At 44.0% G+C, this 19,439-nt stretch overlaps 1 protein-coding gene and 1 long non-coding RNA gene across 2 annotated transcripts; both read left to right on the forward strand.

Moving 5' to 3' along the window:
* Positions 1–2,454: 2,454 nt before the first annotated feature.
* LOC146699863 (paraneoplastic antigen Ma1 homolog) lies at positions 2,455–3,027 on the forward strand. The gene has a single exon (XM_085471470.1). The coding sequence runs from the start codon at positions 2,455–2,457 to the stop codon at positions 3,025–3,027; it is 573 nt and encodes a 190-aa protein (XP_085327596.1).
* A 13,946-nt stretch (positions 3,028–16,973) lies between these two features.
* Positions 16,974–18,759, forward strand: LOC146699864 (uncharacterized). The gene is made up of 2 exons (XR_014922484.1): positions 16,974–17,397; positions 18,058–18,759. It is a non-coding gene; the product is annotated as an uncharacterized LOC146699864 (long non-coding RNA).
* The last annotated feature ends 680 nt before the right edge of the window (positions 18,760–19,439 follow it).

Below are 19,439 nucleotides of genomic sequence, written 5' to 3' on the forward strand. Positions count from 1 at the left end.
GGTATTCAGAGAAAATATTACGCGTTTCTTATTGAGGTGAAAAGGAACAGTTTGTCCCGTAATTCAGCTACAATGAAAAAGGCACAAAGATGGAGTTATTCTGTGTCTTTACGCTGCACAGCTGCCTCTTCTTCTTTCATTCTCCCCCCTCCCTCTCCCGTTTCTACTTCAATCATGAAAACTGATCAATGATCAGCTGATCGGCTCTCTTGTTTGTTTATCGCCCACTTTGCGCCGAAAGAGGAAACCAGCGGATGTCGCGCTAAACAACAGCAGCACGTTTAAGCTTGATCAGCTATTGTTAGAATTTATTTAATATTAATTTCTAGTATCAGCTGATGTTTGCTGGAGCTACAGCTGCAAAAAAGCTGCTGGTCATGATATGGTTTGGTTATGTGGTGAGAGGGAAACATGAAGATGAAACCAGGAGATGTCCTTACTGGATCATCAGAGCTGAACAGGTGATGGAGAAACAGGTTTAACTTTTAGGTGACATGAATGAGTTGAAGGGAAGTTATGAACTGTTTCTGAGAGACAAATAACACCAGGATCCTTTTTTAGGTAGCTGACAGCTGGTAACTGTGCAGGGGCGGATCTAGGGAAGTTTTGCCAGGGGGGCATGTAGGGCATTAACAGGGAAAGGGGGGGCACAAATAAATACTTTTCTTTCTTATTCTCATTTAAAATGTCTCACTTTTAAAAAAATAATTATCTGAGTCTTACAACAAACGATTGATAGATTTGTAGCCCTGGCTATATAAGTAGCTCATTATTTCAATTTGTTCATTAATATTGATAGTTAATTGCAAATCTTTAAAGTGTTCAAGAATGTATACAAATGCCTGCAAAGTATGTGATGTGTGTCAGTTAAATGCACAACCTTTTTATTTGTATTTTGAGGTTTATGTCATTATTTTTGATATGGTATTGATATGTACTACAGCTCCAGTGAACCCTGAAGTAGTCTCAGGTAGAGGGGTGGGAGTAAGTGGGGAGCCGTGTGCACTCTGCAGGAAGCGAGAGAGACGAGAGCTGAACAGTGTCGAGTGAACGCAGAGTTCATAGAAGGGCGACAGACGCATTTTCGGGTTGACGGATAGTTAACTGGAGTCGAGAACTGTTGTACCCTACTGTGAGGTAAATGTGGATTTTGTCTGACACTTGTACCCAATGTTATTGTGTAAAACGGATTAGCGCTAACACAGCCGCTAGCACAACTGCTAACATAGCCGCTAGCGTAGCCTAGCATATTCGCTAAGCTCTTGTTCTGCTCTGTTTTTATTTCTTAAGCTAATGCTAAGATTGAATGTTATCGCATGTGAACTGGCATTTAGCGGAGTTGTGTGATTCAGTAGGAGGAGACGGACGTCTTGCTGGCGTGTCAGAGAGGTCCCTTCTGCTGGTGTGCTGAAGTTATGTGTTCACGTGGGAGCACGTGGAAAGGACGACTGTGAGTGCTGCTGCCGCGGCCTGCTGGTAGCCGTGACCCAGTTTCCCCGCTATCCCTTTGAACTGCCTGGAGGTGTGAGTACTGTTGTTTGCACGTGCTTTTTATTTTTACTGCTTGGCAACAAGTGAAGCGACCATATTGTTTTAGGTCCCAACGCACCCGAGCCACGACTCAGGCCTGCAACGAGGGGTTTGCTAGCAGAAAGACTGTAGCACTTGAGGTGTGTGTGTGTTTGGTGAGAGTGCGTGTGGGCCCACAATATTATTTGATTGTTTTGTTTCTGTTGAGGTAGATACCTTATCATTGTTTAACAAACTTCATTGACTTTACTTATTTTCTTTGTGTTGTTAGTTCAGCATTCACTAAAGTGGAGTTAACTTTATAATTGACCTGTTTGTGTGTGATTTATTTCCATATAGTGTAGTTTTATTGCATATTTAATACCATAAGCATTAAAAAGGGAATATCAATAGGAAAGTAACAACAGGAACGCAGGGCCCCTCTCAATAGAACGTGGGACAGGTGTTACACAATTATGGAGGCACCGCTGGGATGCTCCCGTGCTTAACTTTTCTAGTTTGTTCTTTAAAGGAGTATTTTGTTTACAGATTTTCACAGCCTAGCACACCAGCATTAGGGTTTGTATGATGACTACTCGAAAAGAGTCTCAAATTGCACCCGAGCTTAGTAGCTGGTGCAGTAAAGCAGGTATAGACCCAAACCGGGCTTTTGTACTGCATGATGTTCCTTCTGATTTTGACTTATCAGACATTGAAGAGACAGCTCAGTCAGTGAAAGCTTTTGGAAGAGTAAAAGTGAGAGATAGACTAAGAGACACCCAGACAGGCAATAACCTTGTGCTGTGTGAATGCCGTCAAGCTACTCAGCCAGACCGCATACCACCACATGTACAGCCATTGAATGGAGGTCCTGTCTGGAAGATTTCCCTCCTCACTGAATCTGTGAGGTCAGTTGATGACTTCTCAGCCAAGCTTAAGAAACTAATGGTAGAAGAAGGCAAAACAATTGATGATGTTAGTGCCTTGCTGTCTACTGAAACCCCACAGGAAAACTCCCCTGAATCCATCATTCGGGCAGTCGGAGACCTGTTAGCGAAAACTATGCGACCTACCGGTGAGAATACTGCATCTCGACGTCTGCGGATATTCTCTGGCCACTCTCCCACTCCAGCAGGTGAAGAGAGCCTGGATAGCTGGGTTGAGCAGGCTCGCCTGATGATTGAAGAGTGTGACTGCTCTGAGAGAGAGAAGCGAAGGAGAGTAGTTGAGAGCCTAAAGGGACCGGCATTGGAGATCATCCAAGCTGTACGACGAGATAACCCTGATGCTAGCCCGGAGAGCTATGTAGAGTCTCTAGAAAGTGCATTTGGATCCCTGGAGTCAGGTGAAGACTTGTACCTCGCCTTCAGGAGCCTGGGTCAACAGCGAGGAGAAAAGCTGTCAGACTTCCTGAGAAGATTGGAACGCTCTCTGACCAAAGTAGTGCAGAGAGGGGGTCTCCCTAGCCATCGAGTCGACCGTGCACGTATTGACCAGCTTATACTGAGTCAGAGATAATGTTACTGCAGCTAAGACTCAGAGAAAGAAAGGAAGAGCCACCCGCTTTCCTGAAGCTGCTCAGTGAGATTCGAGAAGAAGAAGACCATGCAAGAGTGAGGCATGAGTCAAATACCACAGTTAGACAAGTGAAAGTTAGTGAAGAGACAAAAGCCAAATCGACAGAGGTTCAAGAGCTCAAAGCCGAGATCAAAGAGTTACGCTCTGAGCTTAAAGAGTTAACAAGCAAGCACTCAGATGCCGAGCTAATGTTGAAACAAACCAAGAAAGTTGCTGAGACTGGCGCGGAGAATGAAGTCCAACAGTTAAAGCAGCAAGTTCAACAGTTACAACACCAGCTGACTGTTATGGCAGTGTCACAGGGTTCAACCCAAACTGACTCAACAAAGAGAGATGGGAGGGCCAGACGAAGCAAGGTAAACAGACCATATGCTGCAAAAGATTCAGAAAGTTACTTCTGTTACCGGTGTGGGGAGAATGGCCATATTGCCACCCACTGCATGGCTCCTGAAAACACTGCCAAAGTAATTCAGAGGCTACTCGGAGCCCTTCGTAGGAGCAAAGGGGGAAAAGGAGCTACAGGTGGCGCTTCTGAGCCCACACAGGTCGGTTCCATCCGGAAAAGTTCCGTGCACACATCCTCACAGGATGGACTCCCAGAAGGATTGGTTGGCCCGTCCATGATGACCGATGTGACCATAGAAGGACAACCATGTAAAGCTCTCCTTGACAGCGGCTCTCGAGTCACCATTATATTTGAGAGCTGGTATTCCCGTTTCATCCCCAATGTGCCCATTCTTCCTTTAAAAGATCTCGCCATATGGGGACTGAGTGATTCCAACTACCCATACAAGGGGTATGTGGCAGTTGAGGTGGGTTTTCCCCCCAACTCAAAGGAAGCTGTAGAGACAGTCACTGTCTTGGCCTTGGTGTGTCCAGATCCAAAGAGCCCAGACCCGGTTCCTGTCATCATTGGCACTAACTCCCAGAAACTGCATTCTCTGCTGAGAGATTGTGAAGAGGTAGGAGGGAAAGATGAGATTCACTCACTGAGGATAAATAGTCTCTCCTCAGAACTGCCCTCATCACTCATTAGCCAACAAACAGGCGTGGTGGGTCATGTGAAGTGGCAAGGCCCCGGGCCAATCACTATCCCTCCTTGTGCAGTACAGTATGCAGTTTGCAAGGTGGAACAACAGCAGCCATTAGACAAAAGTATTCTAATGGTGGAGGTGGGCGAATCTACAAACCTCCCAGCTGGAGTGTTGGTTCCACCTGTAGTACTACCATCTTCTGAGATGGACACTAACAGTTTCACACTTCTGCTAAGAAACGAGTCCCAAAGAGAGACTATTGTCCCCACTGGTACAGTGCTAGCTCAGGTGTACTTGATGGACACTGTCACTGAGTTAACAAAGACCTCCGCCCAAGAAAGGTCTATTAACCCTGAACTGTTTGACTTTGGAGATTCTCCTATCCCTGAAGAGTGGAAAGCCAGGTTAGCAGCAAAGTTATCAAACAGAGCGGATGTTTTTTCCCTGGAGGAGTGGGACGTCGGCTTAGCCAAAGGTGTCACTCACCACATAAGGCTGAGAGACCCTCGACCATTCAGGGAGAGATCTCGCAGAATCGCACCTGCTGACATTGAAGATGTCCGACGCCATCTACAAGAACTGCTAGCAGCCGGCATAATCAAAGAGTCACGCAGTCCGTATGCTTCCCCGATTGTCAAAGTCAGGAAGAAGAATGGCAAGGTGCGGATGTGTATTGATTACCGTCTACTGAACTCCAGAACCATCCCAGACCAGTACACTATGCCACGCATAGATGATGCACTGGATTGTCTGACAGGAAGCAAGTGGTTTTCTGTACTGGACCTGAGAAGTGGATATTACCAAGTGGAGATGTCTGAGGCTGATAAAGAGAAAACAGCTTTTATCTGTCCTCTTGGGTTTTTCCAGTTTGAGAGGATGCCTCAAGGCATCACTGGCGTACCCGCAACCTTTCAAAGGTTAATGGAGAGAGCTGTTGGAGACATGAACCTGATTCAAGTCCTTGTGTATCTGGATGACCTTATTGTGTTTGGCAGGACACTGGAGGAGCACGAGGAACGGTTACTTAAAGTCCTGGACCGGCTGGAGGAATGTGGCCTCAAAGTCCATCCATTCGCTTCCGCTTATCCTTTTCAGGGTCGCGGGGGGTGCTGGAGCCTATCCCAGCTGTCATAGGGCGAGAGGCAGGGTACACCCTGGACAGGTCGCCAGTCTGTCGCAGGGCTAACACACAGGGACAGACAACCATTCACACTCACATTCACTCGCACATTCACACCTAGTGACAATTTGGATTAATCAATTAACCTATCCCCACAAGCTGCATGTCTTTGGACGGTGGGAGGAAGCCGGAGTACCCGGAGAGAACCCACGCAAACACGGGGAGAACATGCAAACTCCACACAGAAAGACCCCGGCCTGATGTTGGAATTGAACTCAGGACCTTCTTGCTGTGCGGCAACAGTGCTAACCACCGTGCCACCGTGCTGCCCTGGAGAGAGCTGTTGGAGACATGAACCTGATTCAAGTTCTTGTGTATCTGGATGACCTTATTGTGTTTGGCAGGACACTGGAGGAGCACGAGGAATGGTTACTTAAAGTCCTGGACCGGCTGGAGGAATGTGGCCTCAAAGTCTCCATTGACAAATGCCAATTTTGCCAACCCCAGGTGAAGTTCTTGGGACACATTGTCTCTGCCTCTGGAGTTGCCACTGATCCTGAGAAAGTGAGTGCGGTGACTCACTGGAAGAAACCCACTGATCTGAAATCCCTAAGATCTTTTCTCGGATTTTGTGGATACTACCGGCGGTTCATCAAGAACTACTCCGCCATAGTCCGCCCTTTGACAGAACTGACCAAGGGATATCCTCCTGCACAGGGTAGCAAAAAGGGTGTCACTAAAGGAAAGCAAAATAGCTTCTTTCGAGTTGCCGAGCCTTTTGGTGAACGGTGGACCCCAGCTTGTGATGACGCCTTTCAGAGCATTGTTTACAAGCTCACACATGCTCCAGTCTTGGCATTTGCTGATCCAGCCAAACCATACATCCTACATGTTGATGCAAGTTTGGATGGTCTAGGAGCAGTCCTGAACCAAGAGTACCCAGAAGGACTCCGCCCGGTAGCGTTTGCCAGCCGCAAGTTGAGTCATGCAGAACGGAACTACCCAGTTCACCAACTGGAGTTTTTGGCTCTGAAATGGGCAGTAGTGGAAAAGTTCCATGACTACCTTTATGGGGCTAAGTTCACAGTGAGAACTGATAATAACCCACTCAACTACGTCCTGACCACTGCCAGGTTGAACGCGACAGGTCATCGGTGGCTAGCAGCACTCTCCACCTATGATTTTAGCATTCAATATAAGCCCGGCCGTGAAAATGTGGATGCCGACTCACTGTCCAGGAGTCCGCAAGACACAACAGATGGATGGGTGGATATCCCACCTTCTGGGGTAAAAGCTTTGTGTCGTCGGATCACTACAGATGGTTTTCAAGAACACACCACCAGATTTGTTGACCAGCTGGGTGTTTCGCCAGACGCCATTCCAGCTTTATATGCAAACTTCACTCAGATAGAAGTGGGCCCGCTGGAACAGCAAAGCCTGAAAGAACTGTCAGAAGCCCAAGACTCTGATCCAGTTATAGGTGTGGTGAAACCTCAGGTTGAGAGAAACCAAAGTGTTTCAGCTTCCACGCATCCAAACCCAGATGTTGTGTTGCTGATGCGAGAAAAATCCAAGTTAAAGGTTAAGCGTGGCCTTCTGTACAGAGTCACCACAAGACCCTCTGGTCGAGAAGTGAGTCAGATCGTCTTGCCTGCTAAGTATCGGCCAATGGTACTAAAATCAGTGCATGATGATGCTGGTTCACCTGGGCACAGAACGAACTACAGAACTCATTAAAGACCGGTTTTACTGGCCCAGAGTGGCATCTGAAGTTGCAACATACATACAGAACTGTGGAAGGTGTGTAGCTAGGAAGTCCATCCCACAGAAAGCTGCCCCTTTACACCACATTACCAGTAATGGCCCTCTAGACCTGGTCTGCATAGACTTTCTTTCTATTGAGCCAGACTCTAAAGGCATAGCTAATGTGCTGGTTGTCACTGATCATTACACCAGGTATGCTCAAGCATTTCCCACAAAAGATCAGAAAGCACTGACTGTCGCCAAAGTCCTTTTTGAAAAGTTCTTTGTGCATTATGGATTGCCGGCTCGCATTCACTCAGACCAGGGTAGAGATTTTGAGAGCAAGCTCATTAAGGAGCTATTGACCCTGCTGGGCATTCATAAGTCCCGAACGTCACCTTACCACCCTCAGGGTGACCCGCAGCCTGAGCGTTTCAACCGTACTTTGCTGGCAATGTTGGGCACCCTGGATTCAGCTAAAAAGCCTAAGTGGAGCCAGCATATAAGCCAGCTAGTACATGCTTACAACACCACTAGAAATGATGCCACAGGATACTCGCCCTACTTCCTCATGTTTGGAAGAGAGGCACGACTACCCATTGACCTGTGTTTTGGTGTGGGGTCAGATGAAGAAAATGACTTAAAGCACCACCAGTATGTGGCTAACATGAGAAAAGAACTTCAAAAAGCTTACCAGCTAGCCGCTGATGCAGCTTCCAGGAACAATGAACGAAACAAGAGACTGTATGATGCGAGAGTTCGGAATCAGACACTTGAGGAAGGTGATCGGGTGCTGGTTCGGAATCTGGGCCTCACAGGAAAGCACAAACTACAAGACAGATGGAACTCACTACCTTACATAGTGATCGCCAAGTTACCCAATCTCCCTGTGTATCGTGTAAAACCAGAGAGAGGAACTGGTATTGTGAGGACCGTGCATAGGAATCACCTGCTTCCCATTGGTTACATGGTCAGGATGTCTGCTCCATCAGAAAAGACAGCGCGACCAAAGAGACCAAGGACCAGGGCACAGCAAGTAAGGTGTGAAGATGAAAGTCAGACACAAAATTTGGAGCATCTGAGTGAAGATGATTGGTCCTCAGAGTCTGAAGAACAGTGTGTCTACTATGAACCTCCTTTAGCCTTTCGCGACAGTGTTGAACCTCGACGTGAGGAGGTTGTGAGCCTTCCTGACCATATGGAAAGTGATCATCCCAGTGTTCATGAATTGTCCGAGGTGGAGGAACAGGGGGAAGAACTCTCAGTAGTAGTAGATCAGACGGAGGAAAGTTCACAGCAACACCAAGACTTGGTGGGGGCTGAAGAGCTGGAGGACAGAGATGTTCCTACACCTAGTATCTCAGTTGGGGGTGCTGACTCACCCTATGACCTCCAAACAAAAAGGAGAGTGAGACCTGTTTTGCGCCTCAGTTATGATGAACTTGGAAGGCCCACTGACAGACCTGTGACTATTAGTTACCGAGGTATGGTAATTCAGATTTGCTACGACCCTGACTCCTAAATGTTAATGCACTAGCCAGTACTCTTTAGTGAGATTTTAACTGGCCTAATGAAAATAGGTCTGATGGCAGGGCTCTAGACTAACTTTTTGACATGGGCGCACCGGTACGCCTAACTTTAAAAATTTAGGCGTACCGGCACAAAAGTTAGGCGCACTCAAATTTTTCAACCGCATCGCTTAACACCGCAGTTTTACATGTGCACTTTCTTTGGGGGGGGAAGTCCATACAGACAATATTAATTTCTAAATTATTAACTAACAAACTTGTGCTTAAAGTGCTTTGTCAATATTGTAGAAAATGTTAAAAACGTAATCATCATCTTGGCCTCCTCTGACAACCTGTTTGCTGCTGTCTGCTGCTGAAAGGCCGTGGGGAGAGGGGACACTTGGGCAGTGCATTTACTGCAGCATATAATGTGTTTTCTGGATACACTGTGCTTTTTCAGCATTCAAATATTGATGGCACCGTGTCAGAGCACTGGCTATGAATTTCAGACAGATCAGGCCTTAACTTAACAAAAAAGTTATCAATAGTTCTTTTCATCTTTTCTTATTACCCACAGCTACAGTACATCCACTTCTCTCAGGCCTAGGCTGCTCACTAGGGCTGAGTATCATCACTGATTTCTATAATCCATTCAATTCTGGTTCTCAAAGTCCTGATTTGATTCAATTTAGCCTCAGACAGTCAGAAATATTATAATTCTGATCATTTATCAGTACTGATACACATGAGACTTCATCAGAATTGTGAAAATCACAGCAGATGCCTTTGTGTGAAAGTAACTGAGAATAAAACACAGGAAAACATGAAGGAGATTTTCCTGGTCTGGCTTTTTATAGCAGATAACCTTAAAAATATTCTGCAATTTTGCATAATTTTAAGACATTTAAATTTCTTCAGTATTGAACAGCAGAAATTAGGCTTTCTTGTCCGAGGTTATTTAAGTGAAAAAAGAAAAAGCGCTGTAAACAACGGTAGACTGGTGGGTAATAAGCGAATGAATAATGCAGAAAACAGATTTGAGACGGGAAACTGTTCCTGAAGTACAGAGAGAGAGAGAGCTGTGCAGGAAGTGTGATTTTTATCGTGGTGGAAGCAAAACAGCAAAAGTCAGAGGGAATTCATGACGACATTGATCAAATGTGAAGCGCAGTTTGCTGCTTCTTTTGCTGCAGGCTCGGTGAATTTTGGTCAGAGAGAGGCAAAACCTGCAGCTCAGAATCAGCGCAAAAAGACATAAACACAGCGCGGACCCGAAGAATCGCTAAGCTCCGACAGCGTGTCCGTGTTCAGGCCGTCGGGTGAGAAAGCCGAGAAAGACGAAGCTGATTCTGATGTGTTGGGTCCGCTCCGTGTTTAGGTCTTTGTGTGGAATCCGTTAATGAATTGATATCGCTTTATTCAAGCTACTCACCTCTCTCTTCCACCTGCACTTTCAACTGGACCACGGCCAATCAGAGAGGTCCCGCCCCTGACTATCTCTGATTGGTTTAGTCCACGATAGGGGCATAATGTGTGTCTGTTGTTGACCACACGGAGAGTTACAGAGATTTTTTTTTTGTTACCGGAACAGTTGGTCGCACCTGTGCGACCAAATATTTATTTTTAGTCGCACCACTGAAAAATTTGGTCGCATTTGCGACCAAATTGGTCGCACTCTAGAGTCCTGGATGGGGACATTCAGACATTCAGAAGGGGGAGGGTGTAGCCCTGGCTATATAAGTAGCTCATTATTTCAATTTGTTCATTAATATTGATAGTTAATTGCAAATGTTTAATGTGTTCAAGAATGTATACAAATGCCTGCAAAGTATGTGATGTGTGTCAGTTAAATGCACAACCTTTTTATTTGTATTTTGAGGTTTATGTCATTATTTTTGATATGGTATTGATATGTACTACAGCTCCAGTGAACCCTGAAGTAGTCTCAGGTAGAGGGGTGGGAGTAAGTGGGGAGCCGTGTGCACTCTGCAGGAAGCGAGAGAGACGAGAGCTGAACAGTGTCGAGTGAACGCAGAGTTCATAGAAGGGCGACAGACGCATTTTTGGGTTGACGGATAGTTAACTGGAGTCGAGAACTGTTGTACCCTACTGTGAGGTAAATGTGGATTTTGTCTGACACTTGTACCCAATGTTATTGTGTAAAACGGATTAGCGCTAACACAGCCGCTAGCACAACTGCTAACATAGCCGCTAGCGTAGCCTAGCATATTCGCTAAGCTCTTGTTCTGCTCTGTTTTTATTTCTTATGCTAATGCTAAGATTGAATGTTATCGCATGTGAACTGGCATTTAGCGGAGTTGTGTGATTCAGTAGGAGGAGACGGACGTCTTGCTGGCGTGTCAGAGAGGTCCCTTCTGCTGGTGTGCTGAAGTTATGTGTTCACGTGGGAGCACGTGGAAAGGACGACTGTGAGTGCTGCTGCCGCGGCCTGCTGGTAGCCGTGACCCAGTTTCCCCGCTATCCCTTTGAACTGCCTGGAGGTGTGAGTACTGTTGTTTGCACGTGCTTTTTATTTTTACTGCTTGGCAACAAGTGAAGCGACCATATTGTTTTAGGTCCCAACGCACCCGAGCCACGACTCAGGCCTGCAACGAGGGGTTTGCTAGCAGAAAGACTGTAGCACTTGAGGTGTGTGTGTGTTTGGTGAGAGTGCGTGTGGGCCCACAATATTATTTGATTGTTTTGTTTCTGTTGAGGTAGATACCTTATCATTGTTTAACAAACTTCATTGACTTTACTTATTTTCTTTGTGTTGTTAGTTCAGCATTCACTAAAGTGGAGTTAACTTTATAATTGACCTGTTTGTGTGTGATTTATTTCCATATAGTGTAGTTTTATTGCATATTTAATACCATAAGCATTAAAAAGGGAGTATCAATAGGAAAGTAACAACAGGAACCCAGGGCCCCTCTCAATAGAACGTGGGACAGGTGTTACAGATTGATGCATATATACCATCAAAACAGTGTACATCACTGTCACAACAGTGTTTATTTTCATTCAAAGGCTTTATGATTTTTCCTATAATCGTGGGCCAGTCTCTAGTCAAAATGCCCGGGCCAATTTTCTGTCCCAGTCCAGCCCTGTATGCAGCTCATCTGCAGTCTGGTGTTGCCTACATCTTCCTATTCAGAAGGCAGAATTTCCGAGTTCTGAGTACAATCGAAAGCACCACGACTGCAGTTTTTGTGTTGGATGTAAAAGGTGCACATGACGCTGTGACGTAGGCTAGAATCATGGCAGCAGTCAATGACGGTCCAGGCGTGGGATTTCTCTCGTGGAAATATGCACATTATCTTTTCCTTTCTATTGGTAGGTGGCACAGTGCACTTGTGGCAAGTAAGCAAGCTAGAAGACTGGCAAAGTTATGGAAGCAACACATTAACAAGAGAATTCTGAGTAAAACCAAAGTTACTTTCCCTAGTAACTAGTTACTTTGAAAGTAACGAGTAACTTGAAGTAACTGAGTTACTTTTGAGAGAAGTAACTAGTAATGTAACTAAGTTACTATTTTAAAGTAACTTACCCAACACTGGTAAAGACACACGAAGTATTCTGTACCCGCTGCCATTTTCATTATTGACTAATCTCTTCTCACTATAAAAATAACTTGTAATACATCCAAGTGGAATGCCCAACCAGAGACAATAGAACACTGGACTTACTGTATGCCAATGCTGAAGAGGCATACAGTTCATCACCTCTCCCTCCCCTGGGCAGATCTGACCACAACCTGGTGCACCTTGTCCCTGTGTATGAGCCCTTAGTGTGCAGGGAGCCACCAGCCACCCGCACAGTATAGAGATGGTTTGAGGAGAGCGAGGAGGCTCTTAAGGATTGTTTTGAGTTGACTGTGTGGGAGGTGATCTGTGACGACCATGGAGAGGACATCGACAGCCTTACTACATGCATTACTGACTATATTCATTTCTGTGTGGATAACACCATACCTACCAGGACTGTGCGGTGTTTCTCCAACAACAAACCTTGGATTACCCCAGAAATTAAAGCTGTCCTCAAGCAGAAGAGGAGGGCCTTCAAATCCAAAGACAAAGAGGAGTTGAAAAGGGTGCAGAGAGAGCTGAGGGGACTGATAAGGAATGGGAAGGACAGCTACAGGCAGAAGATGGAGAACCAGCTTCAGCAAAACAATGTTGGCAAAGTCTGGAGAGGCCTCAGAACCATCTCAGGCCACAAACATCAGAACTCTCTGCCTGGGAGGGATGTGAGGTGGGCAAATGAACTGAATCATTTCTTCACCAGATTTGATTCATCCATGAGGCAGTCTTCAACACCGGCTGCAGACTCACCCACCCCCACTGCTGCTGTTCCACCTCTGACACCTCAGACACTTCACACCTCCTCTACTCACCCTGCTCACTCCTCCCCAACCCCCAACAACAGCATCCAATACACGGTCAACACAAGGCTCCAGCCTGTCTCTCTCAACCACCCAGGTTAGGAGGGAACTGAGGAGGATTAAATCCAAGAAGACAGCGGGTCCAGATGGCATCAGCTCAAGGGTCGTCAGGTCCTGCACAGATCAACTGTGTGGAGTGATGGAGCACCTCTTCAACCTGAGCCTGAGGCTGGGGAGAGTCCCACAGCTCTGGAAAACCTCCTGTGTTGTACCAGTGCCAAAGACTTCACGCCCCAAGGATCTCAACAGCTACAGGCCGACATCTGACATCTCTGACATCTCAACTCATGTTCTTTGATTTCTCCGGTGCCTTCAACACCATTCTTCCCACGGTCCTGAAGGACAAGCTGGAGAACTCAGGAGTGGACCATCACCGCACTACCTGGATTTTGGACTACCTCACCGACCGACCACAGTATGTGAGAACTCAGGGCTGTGTGTCAGACAGGGTCATCTGCAGTACGGGGACCCCACAGGGAACGGTTCTGGCTCAGTTCCTCTTCACCATCTACACTGCAGACTTCTCCCACAACTCCACCCAGTGCTTCCTGCAGAAGTTCTCTGATGACTCTGCAATAGTCGGCCTCATCACTGACACCAAGGTACCTTGGTGTTCATCTGAACAACAAACTGGACTGGACTCATAATTCAGACGCCCTCTACAGGAAAGGGCAGAGCAGGCTGTACCTGCTGCGGAGACTCAGGTCATTTGGAGTGGAGGGCCCACTCTTGAAGACCTTCTATGACTCTGTGGTGGCTTCTACTATCTTTTACGGTGTGGTCTGCTGGGGTGGCAGCATCTCTGCTGGTGACAGGAAGAGACTGAACAGGCTGATCAGAAGGGCCAGCTCTGTTCTAGGATGCCCTCTGGACCCAGTGGAGGTGGTGAGTGACAGGAGAATGGTGGCTAAGCTGTCATCCCTGTTGGACAACATCTCCCACCCCATGCAGGAAACTCTGACAGCACTGAGCAGCTCCTTCAGTGGCAGGCTGCGGCACCCACGGTGAAAGATTCTGCAGGTCTTTCCTCCCCACTGCTGTCAGACTGTACAACAAAGACTCCAACTGATCAAACACACATATCCACACATGTGCAATAACACTAAGTGCAATACTCTTTTTCTGGCATCGTTGTATTTTTACTCAGTTGTATATAGAATTTGTATTCTATTTTTATCCTATTGTATATTTTATTCTATCTTATTCTACTGTATATGGTATTTATTCTTATTATATTCTAATTTTTGCTACATAACTTTTGCACTGTCCACTTCCTGCTGTGACAAAACAAATTTCCCATGTGTGGGACTAATAAAGGTTATCTTAATAAGTATGCATCTTATATTTTCCCTTTGGTACTTGATAAGTTCTACTTTGTTACAAAAAATACCACTATTGAGGACTAAACACCTGATGTTTTTGTAAAACAAAGCCACAGATCAAGCCCTGTATTCAGACCTTTGAGCAGTTCCTTGTTCCACTTAGGAGCTGCTCTGATAACGTCTTGCATTGACCTTCCACATATTTTAACACTCCCAATGGCAACGAGAACAACTACTTGTTCTTGTTGCCATTGGGAGTGTTGCAAAAGTCACACATTTTAGGGGCTTTAATTAATAGTGAAATTTGAAGTACACAGTAAACTTAAGTAAATCAGTTTTTATGTTTCATTTAAAAACGCCCCTCCCTACATTTTGTGTATTTATTCCTACAAATACAGATGCACTGGTTTTGGGCTTAACATTAGTTCCACACATCTTAGTAAACCTGAAAGTATTAATGAAAGTATTAATGTCAGTGTGAGATTTTTTGCACTTGCACAAATGGCCCTAAAGATGCGGTATTAATATGCTCAAACACAGTGGAAAACATTACACATCCATTATTGCACCAGTATCACTCATTGCTGAAGTTCCGAAAATCCTATTCTTAGCTTTTTCCGCTTTGTGATTTTTTTTCTCAGCTCCTGCTACAGAATCACAGAGAAAATGTTTTTTGCAATGGCTCTATAAGGTTTGGGATGTCTGAACCAATTGTGACAGTAACATGATGAAATGCGATGCCATATGCGAAAGAAGGTAAGTATTTTAACTTCTGAGAAGCTAAAATTACAGAAAGGAAAAGCTTTACAAAATCCCGGACACCAACTAAGTTAGATTTTCCTTCAACAAGAGCTATTTCACTGAACCCTATTTTAATACATTATCTTAACCATGCCACAGCCTTTTTCAGTGTAATCTTGCTCTGAGTTTCCTTTTCCAACCTTGATCTCTGTCCAAGGTGTATAGCTTTCTGTTTAGAGTCACGATACAGTCTATTTCCAGCCTCTGTGTGCCTCATCTGTCACACTTATCCGGTGGTCACAGCAGCCATCAAACAAATCCACTTAAAGCCTTCCATTCTGATGTAATTATTTCTTGTGCTACTTTTGATATTCCTTGGGTGGAGTGGAGAAAAGCGATGCAAGGTGGAGGCATAAAGTAGATGTCTTATTAAGTTTTTAATCTTTTATATACCTGCATATCTCTTAGAGCAACAACGCTCACACTCATGCAGTTGCACACTTTTACACCTGGAGGCTGTCCAGCACAGCTAGACTTATCTGCTCACCAGTGAGTAACTTTATTGCAGCAGATGAGAACAGCTAAAAGCTACCTCAGCGTGGTAATGCAGGTGGGGGAGGTAAGCAGTGTTTTCTCACTTTCCCCACTTATCTGTACCCTATCTCTCAATAAGTTAGTACTTCGTTTTATCAAGCGTCATCTATCTTCAAAGTTAAAGCAATTTATATTCCATATTTAGCAAACACGGTACAAAAAGCTTTTCTATATATATATATATAGTAACAAAGCTGTAAAATGCTTGAAATGTCAAAAACATCCATGAAACAAGCATGACCTTTACAGATGTACAGATAACAGTTTAAGGGCATTGCAATGATAGAAAGAGATAAAACTAAGAGGAAAATGATTGTGTCTGATCGTTAAAGAGACAAGAATGATCTAAAAAAATGGATAGTATGAACTGTACTAAATTAGACTGACAGCACCACATTTATAAGGTGTCAGCATAAACTGCATATTTTTTTAGGATAATGATTCGAGATAGAGATTAGATGAATGTAGAGAATAAAACAAATCATTATTGAATCATGATGTTTGTTCAATTTCAAGTTTGAGACATCAATTAATTTCTGCTCAATAGCCAAATAGACATTAAAGTAAGACAGCAACATATACTCCACATAATGTATTGCAAGATATGTAAGCTATTTAAAGTAAACACTGCAGATAGATTTCTCTTAAGGTATATGAGTATGGATCATCGGGGAGAACACTGATGTGGAAAGAGCCTGCATGACTCACAGGTGGAGAACATTTATGGCTTAAATGCACACAATTCCAGCTGTGTTGAGTCATTAGAACAAATTATAAACTGCTCTCTGTTAAAAAAAAAAAAAAAAGCATAGCATTTTCACAGTGTCCTATCACCAAGCTTAAGCTCACACAAACACCAACTAAAGCATGATTCTCAATGTGCTGAGTGTGAGGGATGTCAGACAGACCAGCTGAAATAGTTAACGTTTTCCTTACAGAAAAGTGTCTGCAGATGGTCTTGCTATTTTATAACAATCATATTGTTAGAGATAACAGCTGTGCTTTAAATTTGATTAGTATTATCGGCCAATATTGGCTATTTGCCGATTTATCAGTGTGAGCTTTTATAATGAAAGATCAATGAAATAACAAAAGTAAAGGAAAAACACCCTTCAAACCTGAATACTGACGCTGCATAGCTTGTCCACCAGAGGGCACACTGCAAGTTCACTGTTGATGACTTTGGTACATACGGTGGCCCCTAGAGACAAAGCACGTACAAACTCCAAAACACATGCAAATTCCAAAACACATGCAAATTCCAAAACACGTACAAATTCCAAAACACTTGCAAAATCCAAAACACGTACAAATTCCAAAACACTTGCAAAATCCAAAACACGTACAAATTCCAAAACACTTGCAAAATCCAAAACACGTACAAATTCCAAAACACTTGCAAAATCCAAAACACGTACAAATTCCAAAACACTTGCAAACTCAAAAACACATGCAAATTCCAAAACACAACGGAAGTGCTCCAGGACGCTAGGGGCAGTGTTGAGCTTTTGTTACCTAGTAACTACACAAGCCAGGAAGTACCAATGACCGGATTTGGGGTTTGCAGCCTTAAAGGCCGCATTTTAAGGCCGATTACGTCACAGCGACAAGAGAAGGCTTTCCCAATTCAAAGGCTGCTCGAAATGCGGCCCTCAAATGCGTCCATAATTTCCCTGAATTTTAAGGATGGGTCGGTGTAGCCTTCATGGCCCAACATATCCCAGACTTCATAGTGCGGTGGTGGTGTGGATAATTTTGCCGAAAAAAAACGGTGGAAGCGGAGCGGAGGAAGTGTAAACTTTCAGAAGTAAGTACTGAATATTATGTCACTTATTTATGCGCAAATATTTTTTTAATGAAGAACATTAAACCATTATTGTTGGCCACATGTCGGGAAAGTTATGTGACATTAGTCATGTCTGTACTTTCAGAATTAACTTGGTTTTAAAGCCTTTACTTTAAAAAAATATATATAGTCGACCTTAATCTTACAGAGATTGTGATGATTTTGTGGATAATTAAAGTCAGTCATATATCCACAAACACAACAAGCTGAAAGTCAGTGATGCTGCTCGGTTTGCAGTCCTGAATATCACAGCACAAGCAGGATTCACTGCACTGTTAATGTTAGCTGTGTTATATTGCTGCCTCTGTTCGGTGGTGTCGAGCCAAACGGACTTTAACGTGTGTTTGAACGAGCTGACGGTTCACTCGTTAAGCTGAAAGAAAGATGCTTTAATCACAGGAGTCACACATGTGTGTCCACTGTACCATCTGGGAACTCCTCTTGTTTCGTAATAACACAAACACTAAATCCTCCTTCTTTTGTGCTGTTTTGTAGCAGTGTATACACCTGAGACTGTCACCTGTCTGTCTGTCCTGCACTCTCTCTGTTTCTTTCTCTCTGATTGTGTAATAAAAATATGAACATGTGTTTATAAGTCACACTTGTGTTTGAATCCTGCAGCTTATCACACATTTGATTTCCATGTGTGACGACTGCAAGTGTCCAGAGTGAGGACAGACTGAGGGACCCACTGCTGCACATCATCTGTGAGGCTTTGCACCCCTGATGATCCACCAGGACAAACTCAACAGTGTGTGAGGAAGAGGAGGAGGAAGAGCCAGCAGCAGCTGACAGATGGAGAGAATAGACAGACTGTTCCCTGTTTGTGAAGGACTGCTAGAAAAGTTTAAAATAACTAATTGTCTGTCCTGAATCAGTCTTATTAGGTAATGTTCAAATAATTTTATCATTCCAGTGTTTTCAGTGTGGGAGAAAGTACTCAGGGCCTTCAAGTTACACACTATGAAAGGCAGCAACAAGTGTAATATTCAGAAACCTAAAGTATGTATCAGCAGCAGAATGGAGCTAAAAACAAATGTTTGTTTCAGTTCTATGAAGCTTTGAGTATTTTGGATCAGTAGCACTGCTGTGTTTGTTGCATCATATTGCTGTAATTGTTTATATGCTTTATATATTCTGAGCTAAGTTGATCTATAGTGTTACATCATATTCTGTAAGGATGTTATGTGTTTGTTTACTTTCTGCCCAGTTTGACCCATTTAGCAGAAGCCAGCCTGTTTAAGGCTCTGATATCTATTCTGTATGACTTAAAGCAGTTATGACATGGTCTGATTTTCTCACCCAATAAAGGAATATTTCATATATCAGTCTACTCTTCATTTTATCAGAAACAGTTATCACAGCTTGTACATTTTCTTTTTATAAATATATGTAAGCAATGAGCCAAATTTAGTAATGCCAGCATGAAGGAACAACATTTGTCTCTTATATATGATACACCTATATATGCACTGTCAAAGATACTTGTCTTTGAGTGAAGATTTAAGGTGATAAGACATATAAATAACTGCAACTTGAATCTGTACTGAAGCTCAGTATTTGACACAGAGTTCATGTTCACTGCTGTAATAGCTAATAATGATTAATATAATAACTAGAATATTGGCCATATTATATTTACATTACCAAAGTGATATGACTTTAGTCTCATGAACAACATCAGCTAATTCTTATTTACTAATTAATCTTGAAATGACTGTTCAGTACAGAAATGAAGCCCAAAAATCATGTTTTACTGTCCTGTGGTCTCAGCCTCAGATACTTATCAAATCACACAAAGCTCATGTAGAAACAAACAAACAAATGAACAAAATATGTTCTCCCTCATTTCTGTCAAACCAAGTTGTATGACACGTTTCCAGCGGTTAGTATCACGGTTGCTAGGCAACCTGGGAAGCGCGACGGAGACTAGACCGTCCCATACAGACAAACTTGCCGTTTATTTTGCAAATCGAGCTCAACACTGCCCCTAGCGTCCTGGA

This window comes from Copadichromis virginalis, linkage group LG10 (genome assembly GCF_057382275.1).
Source record: "Copadichromis virginalis isolate Kocher_CV1m ecotype Utaka linkage group LG10, C_Virginalis_male_GT1.1, whole genome shotgun sequence".
NCBI classification, from domain to species: domain Eukaryota; kingdom Metazoa; phylum Chordata; class Actinopteri; order Cichliformes; family Cichlidae; genus Copadichromis; species Copadichromis virginalis.